The 27,324-nt window shown below is 50.4% G+C and overlaps 1 protein-coding gene across 1 annotated transcript in view; it reads left to right on the top strand.

The window, feature by feature from the left end:
• ARSB (arylsulfatase B) overlaps nucleotides 1-27,324 on the top strand; it is a 327,272-nt gene that overhangs the window by 155,991 nt on the left and 143,957 nt on the right. Inside the window, exon 4 of the mRNA XM_069627419.1 lies at nucleotides 19,166-19,373. Coding sequence (XP_069483520.1) covers nucleotides 19,166-19,373 — 208 coding nt within the window. The remainder of the gene's footprint in view (nucleotides 1-19,165; nucleotides 19,374-27,324) is intronic.

Below are 27,324 nucleotides of genomic sequence, written 5' to 3' on the forward strand. Positions count from 1 at the left end.
GTTGGTGTGTAATTTGATTGAAATGACTCTTACACAGGTGTGTAGTAGTGCCTCCATCACGGTTAGCTGTTCAAGTGCGGCTATGTTCCATTTAGGGCACTGCAATTTGTGACACCGGTGTCATGTTGTGAGGGTCAGTTTGTTTGCTCTCACATACCATGACATGGTGTCCTCTGTGGCGGGACTGTGAAGGGATTGGGTGACATGGCAATGTTGTCATGTAGCAATTCGCCTGTGCCAATGCATATTTGATGAATGGAGTTGTGTCTTTTCATAGTTATGCATTGCTGGTGTATGTGTAGGTAGGGGTGCACACATAGTGACACATCCATGTTAACAATCTCAGGCTGATGTGTTTCTGACAGTTTATTGTCAAGAAATTTTGTGACATTGTCAGGTAGTGTCATCATTGATCGTCAGATGGTATGTGCCAGAGCAGTGTGCACTAGCCAGCACTGTGATTCCTAGGTGAAGAAGTTGGCCACCAGTTGCGTACGGGCTGCCTCCCCCGTGCCCTTTCCCCTCCCATGCGCAGCGGGCGTGCATGTGGTTGTGGATGTGGGGGCACCACCATGTCCACGGGCAGGCCCCGGCGTGTTGCAACGTTGTGCAGGACACATGCTGCCACTATGATCCTGCACACTAGTGGGGGAGCATATAACAGCTGCCCGCCAGAACGGTCAAGGGAGCGAAAGCGTGACTTCAGCACTCCGAATGTGCGCTCCACTATGCCCCGTGTTGCAATATGGGCTGTGTTGTACCTTACCTCGGGTGGCGTGGTGGGGTTCCGGATTGGGGTCATCATGTGGGGGCTGATAGGGTAGGCACTGTCCCCTGCGGAGGTGGTGATGGGTATCATTAGTGGTGTTGTGACATGACCCTGTATCTGACATGCATGCATGTGCAGTGGCATTCATGCTCACCAAGCAGCCATGTATCTCCATGCCGGCCAGCCTCTAGGTCCCGGCTTAGGGTAGACATTCTGTAGATGAAGCTGTCGTGGGTGGCATATACTGATGTGATGATTCCCTTGGCATTGCATACAACTTGCACGTTGATGGAATGCCAGTGCTTGCGGTTTCTATAGATGTGCTCTGTTGCCCTGGGGGGACGTAGAGCCACATGGGTGCAGTCAATTGCACCAAGCACTTTGGGGAATTGAGCCACACCATAGAATTCCTGGATGCACGCCCGCCTTTCTGCAGGAGTCCTGGGGAGATATATGTGCCTGCGGACTGATGGCCGTGCAGTGATGATGTTCAAGACCTGGTGTAGACAGCGTGACTGCGTGGCCTGTGACACACCACCCACTATGGCACTTGTCCGCTGAAAAGATCCAGTGCCCAAGAAGTGCAGTACATTGAGGACCTTCTGCAGGGGGCTGAGTGCTTGGGAGCACAGGGTGGGTGATGTGAGGTCATCCTCCCACTCACTGACCAGGTCCAGTATGATGTGTGCTGGAAACCTGTACCTCCCATACACCTGGTCATCAGGCATCCCGAATAGGCTGGTTCTGGGTGAGAAAATTCTGGCCCTGACTCTCCTCCTCCTCCTCCTTTGGTAACCCACAGCCACTGCTGCTAGGAATGGTATGTTCATCTTTGCACTGAGCTTGTAGGATGTTTTCACGTGAATATTTAGACGTGCCGGGTCACGTACGCCTGGTTCCTGCAGGCGTACGTCTTTCCGTATTGCCTGTTGTAATTTTGCACGTGTCGTGGCCGAGCGTGTGTGACTACATGCTCGAGGTTTACCAGGTTAAATGTACGTTATTAATATTGTAATTGTATTCAGATGTAAATGGTAACCGGGCGTTTTTCACGCGCGCTGTTGAATATGCGATTACTCGCTGTGTGCCTTTGGACCAATGAAATCGGGTACGCGTGCTGACGCGCTCGCGCGGCACGTGTATTTTTTTCACGTGGGTTGGGAAACACCCGTGCGTCATAGGCGCGCTTACGCGCCTGGCCCTTTGGACCAATGAGATCGCGTACGCGTGCTGACGCGCTCGCGCGGGAGCTTTATTTTTTCACGCGGGTTGGGAAACGGCCGTGCGTTATAGACGCGCTTACGCGCCTGGCTATTTGGACCAATGAGATCGCGTACGCGTGCTGACGCGCTCGCGCGGGAGGTTTATTTTTTCACGCGGGTTGGGAAACGGCCGTGCGTTATAGACGCGCTTACGCGCCTGGCCCTTTGGACCAATGAAATCGCGTACGCGTGCTGACGTGCTTACGCGGCCTTTCCTCGGATTCCACGCAGACGTGCATGATTTTCACGTGCCAATTCACTCCGTATCAAGCTGGCCACGCGTTCACACACGGAAGACCACGCTCCTGCCCTGAAGGCCGGAATCCTGCCCCCCAGAGCCCCGAGCACGCTCCCACCTGCCATCTGCTGCTGCCTGACTGCCTGCTGCCCACGTGCCCTGCTGTTTGCTGCCTGCACATCAGCCAGGGGTGCAGTTGTTTTGACCACCCCTGCTGGAACCAAAGACTCCCGACAGCCGTACCATCGCTCCACAGCCCAGCCCCAGGACCCAGTTGCCCACCCACTCCTGTCTCTGGGGTTGCCATGTCAGGGAGCACAACATCTGGCACGACTGGCAACCCCCGGCCAGGGAGGCAGAGGGGCACCAGCTTCAGTGCCACCGAAGTTGGTGTCCTGGTGGAGCGAGTCCTGGGGCAGTATGATGCCCTCTACGGACGGATGCGCCTCGACAAGGAAGGACGGACCAGGATCTGGACGGACATTGTGACTGCCATCAACGCAGAGGGGGTGGCAGTCCGAGAATTCCATCAAGTCAAGAAGCGCTGGGAGGACTACAGGTCCAGGACCCTGAACAAGGCCCGGCACCTCGTGAAGGCAGTGGATGCCAAGGGGCGGCGGGGCCACTTGTCGCAAGATGAACTTCAGGTCCTGGAACGCATACCCCCAGCGCTCCATGTCCAGGTCCTTGGGAGGCAGACCCGTCTGGAGTCGAGCGGTGAGTGTACATGCATACTGATTGTAAGCTGTGTGTGTGGTGGTGTGCCAGGAGTGTGCATGTTGCACATGTCTTTGTGTGGCCATGTATACATGTGTGTGTGCAGGGCTGTGAGACAAGCACATGTGTGCCTGTGATGTGTGAGACAAGGATGGTGCATGTGTGTGTGTGTGTGCTTGCAGTGCAAATGCTTGTGTGTGGGCACATGTGTTTGACTGTGCATGTGAGTTGGCATGCTTGTGGTGTGACACATGGATGTTGATTCCAGGTGCATTAGTCTGCAGCGTGTGCGTGTGTGTAGTTGTGAAGGTTGCAACAGTGTTGCTACATGGATGCAGGTGACACTGTCATGTTGGAGAGTGAATTGCAAATGTGACATGGATGTTCATCTCATGACTGACAGTTTGCGGAGTGGTACACATGCTTGGATGTGTGCTTTGCATGTGTGCATGTGTATTTGAGTCCGTGTGTATCATGTGATGTGTGGCTCACCTTTGTCTGCTCATGCTGCTGTATGTGAATGTATGTAGCGGGCTGTATCAATATGGCTGTTGAATGACTCATGTGTGTGCGTTGAGGAGACAAGTGTGTTGGGGATTGTGATGCCAGGTCTGGAGTATGACAATGCCACTCTTGTACAACTGTTATGTGTGTGAGTCAATTGTACAGTGTCCTGATGCCTGTCTCCTGTCTCTCCCTGCCTGCAGCGTCATCTGATGTGGAGGGCGGAGAAGGTGCTGTGGAGCACAGCGGCAGGGATGCCACCGCCAGCCGGAGACGCAAGGCCCGGCTCCCCTCCCCTGTTGTCATCTCGTCGGGGAGTGAGGAGTCCGGTGCTGTGTCCCAGGTCGCAGCTGCCGAGGGGAGGTCCAGGAGGCGCAGGAGGAAGTTGGACTCCTCGGCAGCAGAAGGGGCAGCTGAGACCCCACAGGGTTCCGCGGCGGAAGATGGCAGGGAGTCATCCAGGTTGGTGGTGGGTTTGGTGGAGGAGGAAGCCGTGCAAGGGACTGAGATGGGGTCTGGAGGTGGGCATTCCACTGGTGCTAGTGGTGCAGCACAGGGGCAGGGACAGGAGGCAGCACAGGCCGCCGCGGAGGTGCCTGTGTGTAATCCTGTCCCCGGTCCTGTGTCTGCATCATCTTGCACCAGCAGGGTTGCCCACGTCCGGACCCATTCTCAGGGAGTCCAGGCTGTGTTCCTCCATACACTGGGCCTTGTTCCGACCCCCTCCTCACCTGAACCCCCTATGCGCCAGTCGTCCTCCGTGCCATCTTCCTACCCACCTGTCACCTGGGTGCCCTGTGGAGCTGCCTCTGACGATGGGGCCAGGCTGGTGGAGGACACATCCCTGCCCCAGTCGGGAGTCGTGAGTCCAGCAGGGGTGGCCACCGCAACAACAGCACCCCAAACAATGGAGGATGTGCAGGCAGCAGGTGTCAGGGCACCGGCACCAGCACGTCAGCAGCAGGAGGAAGAAGGTGGGAGCCTTGATGGCTCGGGGCCATCACCATCAGAGGGGCAGGCATCAGCCGGAGGGCAGGAGGACCCTGGACGTCAAGTGGCTTCCGTGTGGCAGCGGTTGGGCCATGCCATAGATGCGGAGCGGCGGCGGGCGGAAGAGGCGCAGCTCGCTATGGTCAGGGCGGAGAACTCCATGCGGAGGGCCCTGAGGCGGGCCGAGTGCCTCGAGGCCATCCGCAGGGAGTTGGAGGTGGGTACATCGGCGTCCCTGCGGACCCTCGGGGCTGTGGAACGGGGCCGCCTCCGGGACATCGAGCGGGAGTTCGATGATGCCCTGGCCCGGAACAACAATCAGTGAGCCGCAGGACTTGCCCGCCGCCTTTGTATATAGTTCTGTAGTTTACTTGTAGTTAGGTTTCCTTTGTTTTAATGTTATTATTTGGTTGCCAAAGGACAATGCACCACATTTTTGTATATAGACATTTTCTTACTTAGTGTAAATAGTTAGGTTTCATTTATTAGGGCTCATGGACCCGGATCATCATGTTGATAGTTTGAGGGATGTTAATATTTATTTTAATTTTTCACATGAGGCAATGTGTTTCTTCTTTCATTTGTACTTGGATTTAATTTTGGACTTTGACTTTGGACCCCTATTTTACTTTATTTTTGTTAATTAGTGTTCCTGATTTTTTTGGTTGTACTTTTTTATTATTTAGTTTGCATTGCTTGTTTATTGTTATTTTTTATTTTTACCATCCTTGTTTATTTTTAATACATTTTCATTTGATCCTTCAATGTGTTGTATCATCTCATTGCTTTCATGCATGACATGTGGGGTGTTTGGACATTCACTTGCATGATTGTGTGGGGTTGTGACCCAGGTGAAGGTGGACATGGATGGTACATGGGTGGGGGCCTTCTGGTAGGTGCCCCTGACTGCGGGGGGGGTGGTGGTGGTAGACATGGGTGGGGGCCTTCTGGCAGGTGCCCCTGACTGCGGGGGGGGTGGGGGTGGTGGTAGACATGAGTGGGGGCCTGGTGGAGGCTGCCCCTGGTGGCGGGGGGGTGGGGGTGGTGGGGGGCATGGGTGGGGGCCTGGTGGAGGGTGCCCCTGCACTGCTGGGGGGTGGGGGTGATAGGGGACATGGGTGGGGGCCTGGTGGAGGCTGCCCCTGCACTGCTGGGGGGTGGGGGTGATAGGGGACATGGGTGGGGGCCTGGTGGAGGCTGCCCCTGCACTGCTGGGGGGTGGGGGTGGTGGGAGACATGAGTGGGGGCCTGGTGGAGGCTGCCCCTGGATGGTGGGGGGTGGGGGTGGTGGGAGACATGAGCAGGTGTGCAGGGTAGTCCCCTGTTTTGTGGGCTGCCTGCAGGGGCCGTCGAGGGTGACAGGACCCACCCAGCCTAATCGCGTGTGTAACTTCGCACGCACCCCTGTAATACACGTACCAAGCCAAATCGCGTGTGATAATTCCCGCGCACCCCTGAAATACACGCGCCCAGGCTATTCGCGTGTGGAAATTCCCGCGCACCCCTGCAATTCCCGTAGCCTAGCTTTTCGCGTGTGAAACTTCCCGCGCACCCCTGTAATGGACGTACCCTGGCTTTTCGCGTGTGGGACTTCCCGCGCACCCCTGCAATTCCCGTAGCCTAGCTTTTCGCGTGTGAAACTTCCCGCGCACCCCTGTAATGGACGTACCCTGGCTTTTCGCGTGTGGGACTTCCCGCGCACCCCTGCAATTCCCGTAGCCTAGCTTTTCGCGTGTGAAACTTCCCGCGCACCCCTGTAATGGACGTACCCTGGCTTTTCGCATGTGGGACTTCCCGCGCACCCCTGCAATTCCCGTAGCCTAGCTTTTCGCGTGTGAAACTTCCCGCGCACCCCTGTAATGGACGTACCCTGGCTTTTCGCGCGTGGGACTTCCCGCGCACCCCTGGAATTCCCGTAGCCTAGCTTTTCGCGTGTGAAACTTCCCGCGCACCCCTGTAATGGACGTACCCTGGCTTTTCGCGTGTGGGACTTCCCGCGCACCCCTGCAATTCCCGTAGCCTAGCTTTTCGCGTGTGAAACTTCACGCGCACCCCTGTAATGGACGTACCCTGGCTTTTCGCGTGTGGGACTTCCCGCGCACCCCTGCAATTCCCGTAGCCTAGCTTTTCGCGTGTGAAACTTCCCGCGCACCCCTGTAATGGACGTACCCTGGCTTTTCGCGTGTGGGACTTCCCGCGCACCCCTGCAATTCCCGTAGCCTAGCTTTTCGCGTGTGAAACTTCCCGCGCACCCCTGTAATGGACGTACCCTGGCTTTTCGCATGTGGGACTTCCCGCGCACCCCTGCAATTCCCGTAGCCTAGCTTTTCGCGTGTGAAACTTCCCGCGCACCCCTGTAATGGACGTACCCTGGCTTTTCGCGTGTGGGACTTCCCGCGCACCCCTGAAATACACGCGCCCAGCCTATTCGCGTGTGGAAATTCCCGCGCACCCCTGAAATACACGTACCCTGCTGTAATCGCGTGTGGGACTTCCCGCGCACCCCTGTAATACACGCGCCCAGCCTATTCGCGTGTGAAACTTCCCGCGCACCCCTGTAAATGACATACCCTAGTTTTTCGCGTGTAGGATTTCACGCGCACCCCTGGAATTCCCGTAGCCTAGCTTTTCGCGTGTGAAACTTCCCGCGCACCCCTGTAATTGACGTACCCTGGCTTTTCGCGTGTGGAACTTCACACGCACCCCTGATATCGACGTGGCCAGGGCAATCGCGTGTGGGACTTCCCCGCACCCCGGGATACACGTACCCAGGGCAATCGCGCGAGTGACTTCTCGCGCAACCCGTTGTACACACACGCGCGAATTGTTGAACAGTGGGTGTCCGTGTTAATGGCGTACACCTTTGCACCTCATTTGTCCTTTGGGGGCACGGTATGGCCCATTGCTGTATGTGGGTGGTATTTGTTGGCGCAGGTTTTGGCGCACTTTCGTTAAGTGCGTCGGGACGCTACCGCCTGCTTACTTGTGGCGTACGTTTTTGGGCCTGTGCGCTGGTTTGATCGAGCGCTGTTTTGCCCTGTTCGAATCCATGAATACGTGTTGCCGGAGAGCGTGTGGGCGTTCCGCGCACTTGCCTCCTGTACTTCCCCGTGCCGCCCACATTCTTCCCCATTCCGAGTGTTGTGCCCCATTTTATTCCCCATTCCGAGTGTCCCGCCCTGTGTTCCGCCTACTTTAGAGCTGTGCGCTGCGCTCGGAGTGATAGCGCAGTGGCCGTGGCGCACGCCGTTGGTTGACCTGTGCGCCGGCGTGCGCCGCGCACTTTTTCAGCGCACGTCCTATGCTTTTCTTACGCACGGACTTCCATGAATCGACGTGCGCTGGTTTCCCTGCGCTTTTCGCTATTTTTCGGCGCAGCGCACGTATAGGCCCCTCTGCGCCGGAATTTTCGGCGCACATTTATTCCATGAATCGGCCTGCTAATGTGGCCCTCAGAGAAATTGTGTGATTCATACAAACACTACATGCACAGTATCCACATTTGTGTTCCACTCTCTAAAATTGTGCTTCATACAGTGGCTTCACTACAACACTGGAAACTTGTCAGTCATAATGGTTACACTAAGAACTGCATCAGTGTTAACAACTGTAGAAAGATTTTTCATTGCACAATTTTTGCATGTGATGCCATATGGTATAATGTATAATGTGCACCATTTTCAAATATGTTTCAGACGCGTATTCGTGAAATGAAAAAAGAACATTATACATTTCAGATGCAAACACATACGTTTAGGAAGAAGAAAAAAAGTAGCATCCAGCTAAAAAACGATTAAAATTAACATATTTAAAAATGCATTATATGGTTGAACAAAAGTGATGTCCAAAATGACCACTTTAAAAAAAGAAGTGGGTAAATACTCTCAGAACCCGTCTATGCTGGCTTATCATTTGGGTCCTTTAATAGTCAGATTGCCTGGAGAATGTGAAGGTGGTGGCCATTGACCATTCTCAGGCCCACTGCAGGAGTCTCAAGTCTGCATGAGAGTTTCATATTTTCCTAGAGAACTTTCGGGCCCGGATCTTCATTGACTGCCAGAAATTCTGGAATACCCTTCCCATGTTTGATATTTAAATCACTTCCAAGCATTTACTTTTATGCATTGAACAACTCCTTCATCACAACTATTGCATACTGAAGAGATTGGAATTGGGTCGAGATCCCTATTTTGTGGATTTAGTTATACAACTTGATTACATACAAGGGTTATTTACCCACTGCTGACTTCCTTAATATTATGAATTCACACATTCAGTTGTATATGCACACGTTTCTTTGGAGAGCCATACACACAGACCACCTGAATGCTGACCTTGTTTTTGTAGCTTTATCAGGGAGGATGAGAATCTCTTCAAATGTGGAACTTCAGCCATCCAGGTCTTCTGCTTGGGCGAATATCGACATGTTTACATCAATACAAGCAGGGTCGACACTTCCGGTGTATTTAGCATGATCAGTATAAACTCACCTTGTCAGGATTGGTGGTGTAAACCTCGGTCCTACCCATTGCCACCATCATTTTATGGGTCGTTGTGTCCTTTGTTTTCACATCCAAGAATGATAAGGTGGTATACAGGCTGCGATGGGTGGTGGGATATTTTCAAACTGGCTTACTGGTTCTTTGCCCGTCCCAACCTCAAACAGTCAATTGTTGTATTTGAGTGATAATAACCCTTCCATTATCCAGCAGTCAATCGTTGTCCATAGCTGTGAGAACTTAAAGACTATTATGTGCATCAACAGGACTCCCTAATAAACACCATGGTTCTTGTGCAAATTAATAAAATGCAAATGCAAATTGCCAAAAAATGCAAATGCACTCTGAGTTGCAAGTATGTGCAAAGGTGCTACCAGATACATTCCAAGTTACTGCCAGCGTGCATCTGAGAATTGCACAAATAATACAGGACGCTCACTAATATTTGGGTGTTGTTCAGCTGTTTCATGATGCTTCTAATAATGTGAAACACAATGTGCCAACCTGTTAAAGGTGTGGCTCAAGTATACCATGGTTCCTCCAGGTATGCCACAGTACATACGCTTCAGTGGTCCTGTTGTTGATTAAAACATTGGCATGGCATCTTCCAAACAGCCAAGTCTATATCAAACCGTGTCCGTTAGTTGTATCTTGCCATCCCATTTTTAAGAATATAACTCTAGTGTTGGCATGTTGATCACTTATGCTAGTTTCTACGTCCAAATCATTAACATACCACTGTCAACATTGCCATGCTAATTGCTGTTGGTATTGCATTTTCTTTTACCATGCCAGTTTCATGCTGCTCCAGTAAATGTGCAGGGCAGTTTTACCTGTGGGAAATTACCACACCAATTTTACATTGCCCAGCAACATGTACCAGGCCAAAATGGCTCCCAGAAATGTGCATGTCACTTTACATTACCTGTCCCTCCCTTCGTACCCAATAACCTATTTAAATACTCAGGTATTGTTAGGTCAACAGACCATACATTGCCGAGCTCGGACGAGTTTGTCTAATAACACCACCGAAATCTCCTTTCCTGAAATTTGCCGATTCAACAGCAAGACAGTTTACTGAGCTTTTGCACCCGCTCACACCTAGTCAGGCCTTAGGCTAGCACTGATACGCTGTAATTGTGCTATTTGTTCGGGGAAGGATTGACACTTTGGAGATGGAGACTGGACAGATCTGTTTCCGGTAACTCACTCGCCCATTTGTTAGCCTCGTAGCCAGCTGCACACTTGGTCGCTTCAGCCCCCATGTCGTTTCTGATGTGAACCACACAACACAACATCCCCTTACTTTACTGATAACCGTCAGCTTTTTATGGGCCATAAACCTGGAACTCGCTTCCAACAGGACATTTGCGACGTTACTTTAATCTCTAATTTCTAGTTTCCCAGATCTGTAAATCCATAGAGTTTAAATGGAGGATAAACTGAGGAGCAAGATTACATCAGAATTGTTTTTTGTCGTTTTTTTAATATATATGATTACGTTTCCCATCGAAGGTAAATCTATATGGTTAACTGGAGGATACATTGACCAGCAAAATGACATGGAAACTGTTTTCTACTTCAGGAATAACCCTAGCATACTGTAACTGGCTGATAAACTAAACTGAGGAGCCAAAGTACATCCTGACTGGTGTCCCCAGAGAATTTCCTCTTTACCAACCAGTTGCACTTAATAAGTCAAATCTGTCGGCGTTGTTGCTGGTAGTTGTAAGTGTTTCTACAGCGAATCATGGCAGATGATGAAACAAAGCACGATAGCAGTAACAGCATTTTAACCACAAACGATTGATAAACAACACTGACTGTGGTCTAGGGCAACCAGCGGGCAGGAGGCTCCCCAAAGAGCTACTGTGCCCAAGAATTCACTAACGTGTATGCCTGGGTTGGCCCGAAGACAGCGAATATTCTGACGCATTCTTGGGGTGCATAGCTTATGGCAATCAGAGTAGGGTTAATATCTGTTGTTCATCAATGGACAGCCGTCCCTTGCGGGGGGGTAGGTTACACAGTAAATGTCCACTGAATACCTCTAAACCCATGTCCGCAAAGGGCTGATGTGGAGGAACCAGTGTTAGAAGGCAATGCAGAGATAAGCTAATTGACTTGTAGTGGATAGATACTTGGTCCCGTGCGCTATTCACCCGGCCTGAATTATTATAATTAGCAAATGTAAAGCATCCAGCTGCGGGAGTCTCACAACCTGAGAATCCTCCACAAAAGATTCATCCTATAATGACAATGGTTTTTTGTATGTTGCACTCGATGCTGATGTGAGGCTACTCCAGGGATTGACCCTTACTAAATGGGACACTGGGATTTAACCCTTAAAACACTCCTGACTGTAATAGAAGAGATGTCGTGCCATAACTGAAATAATGAGCAGAAGTTGGGATATTGAAGATTAAGACATAGGATAAGGCCTTGAGAACGACCGCAGAGGTCGAAACACGTGTTGACTATACCATTGTTGTTCTGCACGACAAGAATATAAAGAAAACAACATTTTGATTCCAATGTATGGACTTTAATTGTTGCCAAACAGAATACTATGGATGTGGACTATTAGTTCCAAGCGCGGTGATAGCTTTGCAACATACAAAAAACCAATGCAGAGATAATACTCCGTATATCCGGTGGCAAGTAATTCATCCCTGATCCACCAGTGACGTGCCACCGCCAACCAGGTCTCCTTGTCCTGAAGATCCACATCAACCATGATCCCATTATCTTGCATACGAGTCTCAGATAGTTACAAATGCACCATTACCTGCGTGAAATGTTAATTATTTTCTTCCACTGCACACCCCAAGGATGAGATTATATGTGTTTCCCCTTTGTGTGCTAAAACCAGCAACGTTTCCTTTAGTAAGCCCACATCCTAATCCCTGGACTGTTGGGCTACCCTCAAATTCCAGACTCACTCGTGGTCTGCAAGTGCTCTTCTTGATGCATGTCCCTCTCCGAGTTGGAAGGGATGGCAAAACTTCTGCAATATTATCTCGGGACCGGTTGTCACCAGAGAACTACCTTCCGAGCCGTCTAAGCACTCGCACCAGAAAGCCAATACAATCTGTCGCTATGGCAGCCGATTGGCGTACGTTTCTACAATCAATCCCTCGAAGGAGGACATACCATGGAGCACACCGGTGTGGTGAGCCACCCCTTTTAGGGATAATGGTCCCTCCCAGGGCTTGTGCTAATGTCACATGCTGTGACCATGTGACTCACACAATAAAAGGGATGAGCCGTTTCCGGCTCATCATTCGATACCAACTGACTCCTGCCTGCTGTATCGTTCTTCCATGCAGCAAAATTTTATTTTATTTATTTATATTTATATAGCGCACAAACAGCCCAAGGACATCGAGGTGCTGGTGCTTAGCAGGCAGAAGGTCCACCCTGAGGGCCGTCTACCAGGACAGTGCCCCTGCTGGGCAACACTGTCCCTGATGTCCCCCATGGTAATTAGCAGAGCCCCTGCTGGACAACTCTGCATCTGTGTGCACAATGGCCTGGGTGCCCCCAGGCCACGATTTGATTGTGTGCTCACAGTCCTACAGGGTGATCCCTGCAATGGATACTGTCTGCTGGGTGCCCCCAGCAAACATGTGCCTGGACCCTTTGCCCTGGGTCCAGGACAAAACAGCGACTTCCGCAAAGCGAGTGTTCTGCATCAGTGATGAAGGGCACCCTGAGCTGGGTACTCGCACCAAGCCCTGCTCCGCCAAACTGTTTTACCCTGTTGCATTGCTTGTCTCCTTCACTGGTGCTTTGAAACTGGGCCATGTTGGTAATACACCCATGGCACCCAATGCCCTATGAACAAACACATCCTTGTTATCCACTTTAAGCTGTCTGCTGCACTCTACCTCGCCTAGCTTTGAGTGAACTGTACGAGTTCGAGTTGGTGTACCAGGCGGGGACGGACAACCCCGCAGACTTCCTGTATAGGCACCCGCACCCAGCGACATGAGGAGAAGTGGACGAGGCAGAGGAGACAGAGGAACACACATGCCAAGTCATCAACGCCACAAAAGCAGTCCGCATCACGGACATCGTCAAGGCCATGCAAGATGACCCGTGCGGAAACATCATCAAAAACACGATCATAGCAGGGGATTGGAACTCTTTTCTTCAAAATGTTCACAACCGCACGCCGGCGGCCAGAGAATTCCTGACAGGGATGCTCCCGGTGCGGCAGGAACTGTCCATCACCAGCACAGGTCTGATCTTAAGAGGCACCCGGATAGTGATCCCCTGCAGCCTACAAGACAGGATCATCTCCCTTGCACACGTGGGACACCAAGGGATGGTCTGTACAAAGGCCAGGATAAGACACTGGGAGTGGTTTCCTCACCTAGACACAAAGGTAGAGGACATCGTCGGGTCCTGCCTCCCATGCCAAATCACAGGGGCACCCCCACTCCCTGAACCAATCTAGTCGGCGGAACATGGATCCTCGAGGTGGGACACCATCATTAGAAACATTTCTACTATACAGGAGGGCATCTATCCCATGATAGCAATTGATGACCACTCACGGTACCCTGAAGTGGAGATCATCAACTCAACCTCAGCTGACACGGTTATCCCTGAACTGGAGAAAATGTTCATGACACATGGTCCACCACAGCGTATCAAGAGTGACAACGGACCACCTTTTCATGGCACAGACATGAAAAAATACATTGAAGAACTCCATATCCAACACCACCACTTCACCCCCAGTTGGCCACAAGCTGATGTGGAGAGATTTCTGAGGACAAGCAATAAGGTGCTACACATCTCCAAGAGTCAAAACAGCCACTGGCGGGTGATCTTACACCAGTTCTTTAGGAACTACTGAGTCACACCTCATAGCTCCACAAATGTACCCTCGGCAGGCCTCATGCATGGAACAATGGTAAACTCAGCCATTCCTCATCACCCGAGCAAGGGTGTGGATGACGTCGACAGTGGATGGACTCACGCAAAAAGAGTTGTGGCAAATAAGTACATGAGCCACAAGAGGAACTCCAGGGAAGCCAGACACAAAGTAGGTGGCAGTGTGTTGGTGCTGCAAAACTCCACAAAGTCAAATCTAGAGTCGAGATATGACCACCAACCATGGAAGGTGACAAGGACTGAAGGGTCAATGGTGACGGCAAGTAGAGGACAGCAACCCATTTTGAAATGCCTCCTGGTTCAAGAAAGTGCCCAAGGAGATGTGGACGTACGGAAGCGGGCAACGACAAGGAGACGGCGACTCCACACACCACCATCCGGAGCCAATGGTTGAGGAGGAGGACACTCGAGGTGGCAGCCCAGGTTAGCTAGCCGACGAAGATGCGCCCAACGAGAGAGAAGGTAAGCAGGATGGGGAGGTGAATCAGCGACAACCCTGCCCCCGCAGCTCCATAGATATAGACTGAGGGCCGCCCCCAAAACTCCAGCGAGGCTGTGGGACTATGAGTGGTAAAGGCCACAAAGACTGGTTGGGATTTCTTGTTCCTTAGACGCAAGGGGTGTGCCTCGCCTGCATTGGACTTGAGTATGCAGGGGGAGCCTCCATGTTTGTCCACTGTAATTGTCCACTGTTTTTGTTAAAGTTTTGTTCATTAAAATAAATGAGGAATGTTGTATCTGCCTCACGTCATGTGTAACGCAATGACGTGAGGTGCTATAAAGGGCCTGCACGCATAACAAAGACGCAGCATGAAGTGCCTTTATTAAACTCCTAATCTGCACCCGCGCCGACACCCTGGCGCGGCCTGCAAGCATTCCATCCCCGGTGGCACCACCGGCGCGGGGATGTAACATGAACCACCTCCATGCAGCCCCACCTGCAACACTGAGCAAAAATACCTGTGACCTTAACCACACTACCATTGCGCTCTTCCGCCTTCCCAATCATCACCCGTGCGACCTTCAATGTTAACCTTTACACACTGGCCGACCTAATGGGGTATTTGCCGCCGCAGCAACCTTAACTCTTGTACACATATTAGCATTTCGCCTGCTGCCTGTGGTGAGCCTCGATCCCAACCCGCTTTCAATACAACTTTAGGCCATCATTGGTTGCAGCGTAAATAAAGAGTTCAGTAAGGAATGGATGGAGTACATAGCCTGGAGGCGCCGGGCGAAGTGTGACGTGGAGACACATAACGACTGCAATGTACACTTTGTAAGGGACAACTACCATAACAGCGACTGATCCGCACAACACACTCCTTTCACTCGTTATTCCCCTCTCCACAACTCCTCTTGATACTCCTTCCTTTACTTTATTAACTTCCCCGGCTCACGCAACCTGAACGCACACCCTTAAACTTTTCAAATGATATGCTTTCCACAACATCATTCTCCTTGCCTCCTTCCATCTATGCGAGCACAATTACTACAGGGTGGCAAGTGCAGTAATCGTGTCGAAGCTTGTGTTCCATATAAGAGACCTAGGGCCTCCCACCCCTCAAGGTTTTCACCACGATCAGTGCCCCTGCCATAGTTATTCGTATTCTCCCCCTTCATGATCCACACGCTTGTTGTTGCTTTGCCTTGTCTTATAATAGCCAAACTCCACTGGGGGGGGGGGGCTGCCAAAGCCAGAACTACCCGCCCGTGTGATGTGGGAACAGTTGTAGGCTCTTTACTGTCGATAATTCAAATTCCTGCTTAATCGATAACTGATGATTTACTATTGCAAATCCTCACTACCATCTAATCCGATGCAGTCGTAGTATCGACAATCATCCCATACTCTACCCTCAGCATTAGCAGCGGCCGAATGGGGGCGCTAAATGACATCAAACTACTGTGCAGTGCTGGAGGAGGGAATGAAAGAATTATATGTCGCTCTGCTTAATTAACACTGCTTTGTAACGCTCCTCCTTAATGCGAAACTACCTAAAACAAAATGTCCAACTGCGACATCATTCATTTCCGCCATTATTCCCCTCACTGTTCACCACTCTTTTGCACGTTCTTCCTTATGTGTTGCATGTCTCCCCTGTTGGGAGGCATGGTATCTCCCAGTGTGTTGTCTTGGTCACGTGGGGAACCACGCGACCAAGTTAATAAAGAGAACGAGCCGTTTCCGGGCTCGTGAGTCCGACCACCATCCGGCTCCAGTGTTGTCCTTCACACACCATGCTGGTGCTGCGCTGCATGCGCTGGGCCCAGGGACGGGGCCCAGCTGGAGGACGATGCCCCTGCCGGGCAACGCCGTCCCTGTGTGTCCCCCCAGCCATGTGAGGCGGTGACCCCGGCCTGGGTGCCCCCAGAGCCGGGGCCGCGGTAAGCCGGTTGCCACCCGGCCATGTGCGGAGATCCAGTGATCCGGATCGGGTGGGGTGACCCCTACCCTTTGTGTCTGCGGCGTGATCGCAGCCCCTGTGGATCCCGTCGGATGCCCCCCCCCGACATGAGTATGGGGCCCTGAGCAGCCCCCAACATTATGGAATACCACTTTTGCAATACCTGGGCACGCAACCCCATCATGTAAACTGGTGTGCTTTCTGCTGCTCAATAGCACATTCAAATTAAGCGGGTAAACCCTGATGCCTGCTGGCTTTCAGCCCATTACAAATGCATTTATAAATAAATAAAACACCAGCTCCCTGTGTGCAAAGCAATAAAGTTAAGATAAAACGTAACTGAAATATCGGTTGCTCCTCTGACTTGCCGACTTCATGTTACATTCTGACAAAAGGTTCTGACGGTTTTATTATTGTGCAGCATGATATGCATTCTTCTTCACCTGAAAAGTCGAAACCCGACAGCTTCCTGCTGAGCATTGCTCGGGGGCGAGGCGCATGCAAACTACCCAACTGTCTGCTGTAAGCATTAGCCGAGGCGACAAAGTCCCCGCTCTAGGACGACTCGCTGTATTCGCTGCTGGAGGCCGCTGTGTTGTTGCCGCCAACACGGCTGATGTGCCCCCCATGTGGGCAGAGCTTAATCTAGCACTGGGCCTCAAGATACCCGTCCGACAAAAGGAAATAGCATACTTCAATCAATAATCCCTTCCGCAATGCTGGGGAAGTGAATGCCCCTCGCCCTTTGAAAACCGGCAGAGCCAACGCAAATAACATCATAGGCACCAAGTTGTCCTTGCAGTACGGGGTTACGTGGTGAAAGAAAGAGACTGCTCCCCCGTGCATCCCCTATTTAGAGGCCCCACTTGGGCCTCTGATGTCACCTGTTGATGGTGTGAAGGTACTTTTGGTCCTGTTGGGATGGAAATGAGTCTATCCCACCCCCCTAGGCACTTCCAAATAAGGCGAACCCCATACGAGGCTATCTAACACACAAGGGGGGAGCAGTCCGCAGTCCCAGATATGATTTAAAGGCCCTCTAGCGCATAGAACTAGGTGAATTGCACTAGGCATACCCCTGCCCCACAACTCCATTTTGTATTTGGCCAAGAACAGGCAAGCTGCTGGCCGGCAATGCTCACCTCCCAACTTCACACAGAGGTGCCAAGCTGAACCTCATTGGCACAACATGCCAGCTCTGCACGAGCCCTGTTACCACGGAAGTCCATCCCCCTCTTGTCCCTCCAGTGTTGTGAATATTTAGTATCGCCCCTAGGAATGTGCCCCGCACAGAGCGTGAGACAGTACCAGGATCTGTGCTGTGTCCATCCATCTCCACTAAATTGCCAGTGGCTCTCTGACCCTCTCCCAGCCAGGCCAGAGCCGGCCAAACTTCACTGACCTGACCCCCTACCTTCTCCATGCAGTGATAAGCACCCGACCCCCAGGCCCTAACCTCCCTAAGGTTCCCACCACAGATCTAGAGCCTACAGAACTGTATATCTCCCCAATAGCAACACACATCTCCTGTAACATGAGGTACCGGGAAGGGTAAATCACAGATCAATCCCCAGGGGGGGGGAGACCTTGAGTGCGGGAACTGCGGTCTTAACGAAGCTCTGAATGTAGGGGTCAGCATGGCTGTATTTTATCCTCCCCTCTCCCTGGCACCCCTTTTCTGTGTTTCCCAGGTGCCTGCCATAATGAATGAATAGCCGGTTTCAGTTGTTTAACTCCGATTAGATATATTGTATTTAATGTGTGTCCTGACCTTCACTGCAAGGATGAGCCCAGCTGACCCACGTGCACCAATATTGATGGGGAAGAAACAGCCAATTAGTGCCTGGCATCCTCTATTGAGCAGGCCATGTGCAGGGTGCCTCCAAACAGAAGCACCAGAATGTCCTGTAAAGATGGGACGCTTTTTGTGTTTATAAACTCATGTTTGATGATGTAAGATGAGAGCGCTCTCGAGCAGCAGAGTTTTTTGCTTGTTTCTGTATTTTGCACAAGTAAACCTTGTTATCCTTGCGAAGCTATCTCTTGGCTTCTTTCCCTAGCGGGTTTTATTTACTCTGGTGTGTGCGTTTTGTGGGATATGCCGTTCAGGCCCCAAAGAGGTAATTCCACAGGCCCCCTTTTGTGCCTCCATTTTCTCTTTCTCTGGGTCACCATACCTGTGACCCCTGCTTCTTCTCCTAAGGAAAAGGAGGCGAGTGTGGGGGAGAGGCTTGGCCCCTCTGCCATGTTAAGCCCTGGCACCCTTAGCCTCTTCTTTCAGAGGGCTGCGCCATATGCGATCCAACAGCACATGCCCTATCACAATATTCATATGCGGGGTGTTGTTCATCCTGATAGCCCCCACAGTGGTGAGGACAGTAAGACTTTGGGCCCCATTAACAGACAACAGGTACTTTTGGTCGCAATCACACTCCAGAAAACAGCATAATACAGTGTCACAGCACACAGCCTGAGGGTTGACGGACGAAACTCTTATTTTCTGAGGATGCTCGCGTGCTTGGAATTGACGTGTGCATTCTATATTGTGTTACCCGGTAGGAGTCTGCACCAGGCTCATGCCCACTGATCCTCTATGCGTGACACATGCTCTGACTGGGTGCAGTTATATAGGATGCTTTGCCTTGATAGCAAGCAGAAGACTCAGCTCATTAAGAAAATCTGTTCATTCATTTTAAGCACAAATCTGGTCAAACAGCTCATTGATTTAAGTGCTACTTTCAATGCTCTGTGTGCAATATGCAGTCACAGTTTTGAATCCTTCATCCTTCCGAGGTCCGTAAATGTAGTGCTATGGCAATGGTTAAAATAAGTCACCTGATAACACATGTAGGTATTGTGCACTTGTTTTTCAGCCTCTGTTTCTCTACTTGGCCTTACAATCTGTCCATTCGCCTCTTCAAGTACCAGAGGAGTACATGAAACCGTATGGCTTTATCAAAGATAAGAACAGGCGGCTGTATGCTGGAATGGTTTCCCTGATGGATGAGGCTGTGGGGAATGTTACGGCAGCCCTGAAGAAGTATGGGCTCTGGAATAACACAGTGCTGATCTTCTCCACAGGCAAGTCCCTTTAAATATGTTTTGGTAATAGCATGAACTGTTATTCAGCATTCCGGATAGATAGTAAAGTATTTATATAGATGGTGTAATAGAATACTTCTGATTGCCTCTTATTTTCTTACAAAACTGTCAGTGCCTCCTCAATCCAGGACAGAGTAGGGAGTCCATACATTTACCATCTCACCCCCAAAATGAAATCTTTTGTTTAGCTCTGTACCAAGTTTGAACAATTTCCTAAGCAGGAGTCTTCCTCATAGGAGTCCCAAGGTTTGCAAATATTGCTCGTTGGTTCACTTGCTCTTTGTGGAGCTGATGTGGCACTGCAAGCAGCTAATTTTTAGCAGCAAATGTGCGGCCAATATTGTCTTAAGCACCCAGTAAAGGGATTGGCTTGACTGGTAAGGGCCAGCTAGCCTGAGCCATGGTCGCTGTGAGGTTGTCAGACTTGAGAAGGTGCATGTCATGACAAGCGCGTCATGACGTGGAGGGTGGTAATCGTATGTGAATAAAAGGAGGCCCAAACCTGGAAAATGGTATCAGACACCTCAGTAAGATACTTCTGCATACGTCTCCTTTATTAGTTCATCCGGACCTAGCAGGGTCACCGCTAGGGCCAACATCACACTGGCGACGAGAATGTTTGGACCCACACGGACCAACGCCTAACACCCTCGAGTGTCTCCAGCAACACGAGCCACACCAACCTGAAAACATCAGGCGCTGAGCGGCCGGGGAAAATAAAAAAACATGTTGAGCGATGGCACCCTCAACAGCCGTCGCCGTGCTATAACAACAAGTTCTGGAGCTGCAGGGAGCGAGAGAGTGAGTGTCCCGCCAATCCGACAGATGCAGTAAAAGGAAGGAAAATAACAACCAAAAAGAATCAATAGAGGCACTTCTAATGCTTCAAGCTGGAACACACAACCCTGGTAAGGCAGACAGCGCCAGATATCTGATGAGACCACTGGCTGTTCCCACCAGTATAAAGAGAGCACGAGGAGAGCTCACCACAGAAATCACCACTGCATGTGCAAGTACAAGCACCCACTGGCAGAGAGACACACAGAGTAAAGGAAAAGCGGGAAACTAACTAGAACCCTTTACATCATACACAAGGAAAGGTAGACGTATCATAGCGATCAACCCCGCCACCAGGACACATGACAAACAATCGGCAGTTATCGCCAGCCCAGGCAGGAGCCCAGTGTGCGCAGGCAGAACAGGAACTGTCCTCAGAAGCTGCCACGTGGCAAGACTTGTCGCAAGGGACATTCGTGAAACCTTTTGAACGTTATGGCCCAGGACCAGCCCTTCGGTATCAATTGTGGCTGCAACAATTTAAGGTGCATGTAAGGTCAAGGAAAATCACAGAACAGGAGGATAAAAGAACATTGCTCATGCTAAATCTGGGGACACTAGAGCTGAGGCCTTTCAACGCTTTACCTAACCAGGGACTGGAGGACGACTACAAGATCTCAACAACAAATTTAAGCCACAACTAAATCCGTACTACAAACGATTTAAAATGAGCTTAGCATGACAAAGGTTGAACGGGAAAATAGAGGATTTCCACGCTAGGCTCACGGATGTGACTTTGTTGATGAAGAATTCACAGTACGACAACAAGTCCTACATGGGATATCATCTGAGAAACTCATCAGGGCCATTTTATCGGAGTAGAATCTCGCACTAGATCGTATCCTAACCATTAACAAAGGGGCGCCAAAGAGAACAGACGAGTGCACAGGTAGCAGCCATGTAAACAGCAATGAGTCATCTGCCTGTGGATGCAGAAAAACCTTAAGCGATTATATCCGCAGCGGACACAAGAAACAAAGGCTGCAGCAGGGGAAACCCCACGCAAAGACGACAAGAGATGGGCAAATGGTGTGGGGGAGCATGGCACAAAGGAGAACCTTGCCCAGCACTGGATGGGACTTGCAGAAAGTGCGGCCAGCTTAACCACTTCACTTCTGTCTCTCTCAGTTCGACGCCACCCAGAGAACCAGAGAACAAGAGCATGAGCAACCGCCCAGTAAAGAACGACCAGAAGTGAGACAAAGGAAGGGCGAGAGCAGTGGCAACAGAACAGGGAACCAATGACAATGAGAGTGAAGATGATAGACAGTCAGATGACAAAGCATCCCAAGAACAGCCATCGGGACATCGCAGGAAAAGGATTAGTCTCTGCCATCAAAACTGACCAAAGGCAAGAAAAAAACAAAACATAGATCACAGCTGACCGGCATGGTTCTGGCAGATGGGGCACCAACATGAATGGTGATTGACACAGGAGCGACTGTAAACATGAGGCCAGCCACTTGTTTAGAGAAACTCACCACGTGCCCCCAACTGCAGCGAAAGACTGTATGACTATTTGCACCTGGATGCAAAAAAGCCACTACTAGTGAAAGGGGTCCTTCAAGTCTAACTTGACGTACAATGGGGGGACATGTTGCACCCAAATCTATATTGTGGATGCAGGTATCAAGACATTACTTAGCTGCAAAACAGCAGAACACCAGAAAATAATACGTTTAATACCAATTGGTGTTGGATCCAGCGTCCCCTACAATACAACGTTCAAGAGGCACAGAGGGCTATACATGTACTAGCGCCTGAACTTTGGGATATCGTCGGACGCAGATTGCTTCCAAAGTAGCATACGTGGGGCTCTGGCTGGGCTCAAGGGCACCATTAACATAAGCAATGATATCATGGTATTCGCCAAGTCTGAGCAAGAACGCCTGGACAGACTTGGGAATGTCCTTAAGTGGATCCAACAGCTAGGGCTAACTCTGCATAAGGACAAGGCCTTCCTACAAAAGAAAATCAGGTTTTTCGGTTTTGTGTTCCAAGAAAGGGGTATTTCTCCTGACCCTGCAAAGATGAAGGACATCCAAGAAGCACAAGCTCCTAATAATGTGTCTGAGGTGCACAGCTTCCTTGGGATGGTTACGTACTGCAGCAGATACATACAGAATTTGGCCATCCTGTCCGAGCCCCTCCACAACCTCACCAAGAAAGACTGTGCATGGAGATTGACTGCCTGGAACATAGCGTATTTCAAGACATTAAGAGTGCTCTTACCGCTGCCGACACCATGGACTTCTTTTATCCAGGAAAGAGTGCAGTGATCTTCGTGGACACCAGTCCCTTTTGGCCTTGGGGCAGTGTTGATAAAGCCGGATGATGGAAGAAATGATCGCCTAGTGGTGTTCGTGAGTAGAACCCTGACTGCGGTGGAGCAAAGGTACTTGCAAATTGAACGGGAGGCCCTGGCTATGCTCTGGGGCTGCAAGCACTTCTATCTCTACATGTTTGGAAAAACTTTGACAGTTGTCACGGATCACAAGCCCTTTGTCCCAATAATGGATGGATCATCTTCCAAGCTACCGGCTCGCATCGAGAAATGGATGCTCGCTCTCCAAGAATACGACATTGAGCTGCTATTCTGGCCAGGGAACGCCAATTCGGCTATTGTTGCATCACCCTGCGAAGGTGGGGCAACAGGAACTTTGCCAGGAGGAAAGCGAGCTGGAAGAATTCTTACACATCCTGGCGACAGCTGCAACGCCTGTCTCCATGTCCATTGACAACATAAAAGAAGCTTCAGTGCGCGATGAATGCTTCTGAATACTGCAGTCTGCCTGGACATGTGGAGAGTGGAAGTTGGTACTTGAAAAACTGGACCGGCGCACACATGAAGCCAGGCAGGCGATCCTCAGAGGATCGAAAATGGTCATCCCGGCAAGCATAGTATTGTGTGTGCTGAGCTAGCTCACAAAGGTCAGCAAGGGGGAGCCAAAACAAAGGCACGCCTTCGGCTGAAAATCTGGTTTCCAGGCCTCGAAGAGAAAGTGGAGGAGTTTGTCCGCAGCTATGTGTGGTGCCAAGCAGCAATGCCCCACCAGAAAGAACCCTGCATTGAGTCCATGGATTGGAGCTGCCTACCGTGGGAGATTGTACCCATGCATTTTGGATCTCCACGCCGCGACACACACTTCCTAGTCCTGGTGGATCAGTGTTCATGGTAACCGGAAGTGGAGTTTGTGGAGTCTACTGCACTGGATGACGTGGTGACTGTATTGGAAAATATCTTATCCACCCACAGACTCCCCACAAAACTCTGTACCAATAATGGCATGCCCTTCCAAAATGGGGTGTTCTTCGAGTATCTGCATGCCCATGGGGTGTGACACCGGAAGGTGACACCAGTCTGGCCGAGGGCAAACATGGAAGCGCATAGGCTGATGCGCAGGCTCAACAAGGCATTTTGAATTATGCATTAACAAGAGGAGTGCAGACGAAGAGCACTGTGTCAGTTTTTGTCAGAGTACTGATCACCCCCATTACTCAACTGGGGTGCCGCCAGCGGAAGCGCTTTCCAGCGATGGCCGAGAGGGCTGTTGCCAGATCGTTCGCCTTGCAGCCCAGGGGTGATTGATGACAAATCAGTGTTTGAAAGGAGGAGAAGAGCAAATGACAAATGAGAGAGCAAGAACAACAGTAATAAGCTTTAAGAACAACCTCTGGAAGTAGGGGACATAGTTCAGGTTTGTTCTAGACACCCGAAGAGGAACATGTCCCTCCTGCATGAGCCGCATCCATTCAGAGTAGTGACACAAAAGGCTCTATGATTACCTTTTCTGATGGCCAAGCAACAGTGACAAGGAACTCCAGTGTCTTCCAGAAGTTGGCAAGATCATTTGCGTCCAGTGGAGACATGGGAAGGATGTCAGTGAGTCCTCCACGATGTCCAGGACTGCACAGCGAGGAGTCGGAGCAAGGAGGAACCCTGTTCAGCAGCGATGAAGACGGTTGAACAGATCAAGGGGGAGGAGCCGCTATGGACAAAGGAGGTCCAATCAAGGAGAGGTGCTATCCCGTGAGGGAGCGCCGCCGGCAGCTGAGCTACCTGCAAGCCTTTGAAGTAGGTCTCCCTTGGCATGAGCGATGTACCAGTTAATGTTGTTGATCAAGAACAGATACAGCTGGATATTCCTGTGTACCCCCTGTTGTAGTTGTGTGGACATTAGGTGTTTGTTTTGTTTTGATTATGATAAAGGAGGAGTGTGGCGTGTGCCCCTTTAATAACACCATGGTGTGCCACGTCATGTGTATGCAATAAAAGGCACAGTCCCATGTCACAAGGCATACATGAGCATGGGGCCCCAATAGAGCATGGTGTTGTCTGTGTCTCTCATTCGTCGGGGAGGCTATACCAGTAAGTGGTACTCCACGACCTAACACTAATTAGCTGGTGTTACTCTCTCGAATGCTAATTAAAGAAATGTTTTTGGAGAACCTCCATTTCAGGATATCAACATTTGTTGTACGCAGGCGACCTTGTGACTTCTCAGGCCTCCTCCCCAGTCCTCAGTCTTCATTTATATTCATAATGTCTCACTCCAGCTCACCCATCGCACATTAGATTCAGGAAACCAATAGGAGAAATTATACACAATTGAGGGCTTCCTGTGCTTTTAATGGGCAAAGAAATGTCAATCTCCAAAAGATGTGTGATCAATAAACGCACGTTCCTGTATACCTGTGTTGCATTTGAACTATATGAATCAGAATCATATGCACAGTTGCAGGAATACAGCAGCTTAATCTGAAGCCCATTAGAAGAGATTCTGATAAGTGAGAAGGTGAGGCGAAGAAATATGATATCCAAAAATTGACTCGGTGCTCCTCACGCCTCCTTCTCACTCCCCAGATTGCATTCGTACTCCACGTGAGGAGGTGCGAGTCTATGCTAAAAACGTCCAAATATTGTACTAGTTTTGTCTACTTCTGTTACATTATTTCTACTAAATGAGTGAAACGGTTCTATTCTCCTAAAAATGCATTACACCTTCTGAGTGGAAGATTTCTCAAGTTGTTGGCTATTTTTGCATGCTTTGGATGTCCTCGTTCTGCGAGTGGGGGAATGTGGACGTGTGCAACTTGCTGTGTGTGTGTGTGTGTGCTGAGAGGCTGTTGGACCTCCACAGAACCTCACTGATAGCGCACAAGAAGGCAGAAGCAGTTTTTGCTGTCCCTTTTAGCACTTTTTCGCAGAGTAGATATGCCTGCTATGGCATTATAGATGGCATAACACCGATGTGCAAACGGAACCTATCCTCTAGTGTGTCTGAGAGAGCAAAAACGTGATCTGTGACGCTATCAGCTGGTCACAGCCCCCAAAGCAAATTGTTTTCCTTTATCTTCTAAGATTGTTTCTCACATTGTTGGTGACCTTGATTATCTTTAACAGATTAATTCATAATTCTGTATTCCTTTCTATACGTTTTGAATCTGCTTTCCATCATGCTGGGTGTGGCATTACATTACCTTTAAGCCACATTAAAAGGCATGTTTTTATATTTTGTGTCTCGCTGAAGTACATTTCTTAAATTACTTTCCTGGTAACACTGGCTAATTTGAAGGCTACTTGGTTATAGCCACCCCGCTGTATCTCCTACTGTGTCCACCATGAAACTGAGTGATATCTAAATGGCTGATAATAGGTGGGTTGAAATCTGTATCTTTTTATGTTGTTTCTTCTGCTTATTACCCAGGACAGGTATTTACATATATAAAGAAAGGTGATGTTGGATATCGCAACTTCTTCCATTCAGAAAACCTGGTAACACGCGAAATGATCCGTTGCTTGCACTTTATGCTTGTGTGTATGTGTTGGTGGAAAACTGAGCAACAGATTGGACTAGGTTCTAGTGTTTGTTGCTGAATTAACTTCATATGACAAACGGAGTGATCTTTAACACAAAGGTATTGCATGGCCTGGATCCAGCGGGCACAAAGGAAATGCAGATCTTTTTCCCCCTTCCTGTCGACAAACCAATTTGACCCACTTGATCATTTCAGTGACCGGATCTCATTATTACTAGAATGTACGTACAAAATGGGTAAAATAAGCACAAATATGTTTGAAGTGCAGTGCCATGATGAGGCAGATGTTTACACACATACACACGTGTGTCTGTTACCGCTCTCTGCCCCTTTAAGGCAGAGGTCCTAAACTTCAGGGGCGTGTTTGTGTGTTGTAGGGGGCACGGGGAGGAGTGCAAATGGAACCAGCAGTTTCGAGTTGTTTTTTTAATAAAGAGGTTGTCAAGTTCCCTCTGGCTCTGCGTCAACTTATTTAGAGGCCCAGTCCGGGCAACAACTGGTGACAAGGACGTCTCCAACAGGCCGGAGTCCGTCCCCTTCAGAGGGTGATCCCACCATGCTCCTGACTGCCGTCGGCTGGTGATCCCATCACGCCGCTTCCTTCTGACTACAGGCACGTGGCCCATGCACCACCGGCTGGTGATCCCACCATGCCGCCTCCTCCTGAATACGGGCACATTGCCCGCGCTCCAGCTCCTGCACCCCACGACGCGGATGCTTGCGAAGAGTTCACCAGCGATCCCACTGAAGCGGACTGGAGTGCTCATTCTGAGCCTCTGCATCATATCGGCCATGGCAGTACGCACGGGAGCAATCAGAGTCACAGCACCCTGTCAGCACCCCACCCACGAGATGGAGTGTCGCGGCCAGCCACAGAAGAAATACACATAAAAAGAATAATGAAAGGTTGGTGAACACAGCGCCCCATACGCGGCCTACCTGACTACTTCGGTTCCTCCGCCCCCACCTCCCGCGGCACTCCACATGCCCGCCGCCAGGCGCAGGGGCATAACGCATCACTGAACTGCTTTTAGGAAAGAAGAAAAATGAAAAGGGATAACACGCGCCACACGTGCCGGTGATAAGGCCAGAGCGTGTCACACCTCCCAAATAGGGCCCAAGCTCACCCCACCACCACAAGAAGGTTCTGGGTGATCCATATTCACCAGATATACAAGGTGCCCACCAGGCCAGAAACCTCACCACCCAAGGACACAGTTACTAAGCTTGCAGGACACAGCAGCTGCCATGATCGACCCTACATCGCCACCTC

The sequence above is a fragment of the Ambystoma mexicanum genome, chromosome 6p, assembly GCF_040938575.1.
Source record: "Ambystoma mexicanum isolate Mex_15411 chromosome 6p, UKY_AmexF1_1, whole genome shotgun sequence".
Lineage (NCBI taxonomy): Eukaryota > Metazoa > Chordata > Amphibia > Caudata > Ambystomatidae > Ambystoma > Ambystoma mexicanum.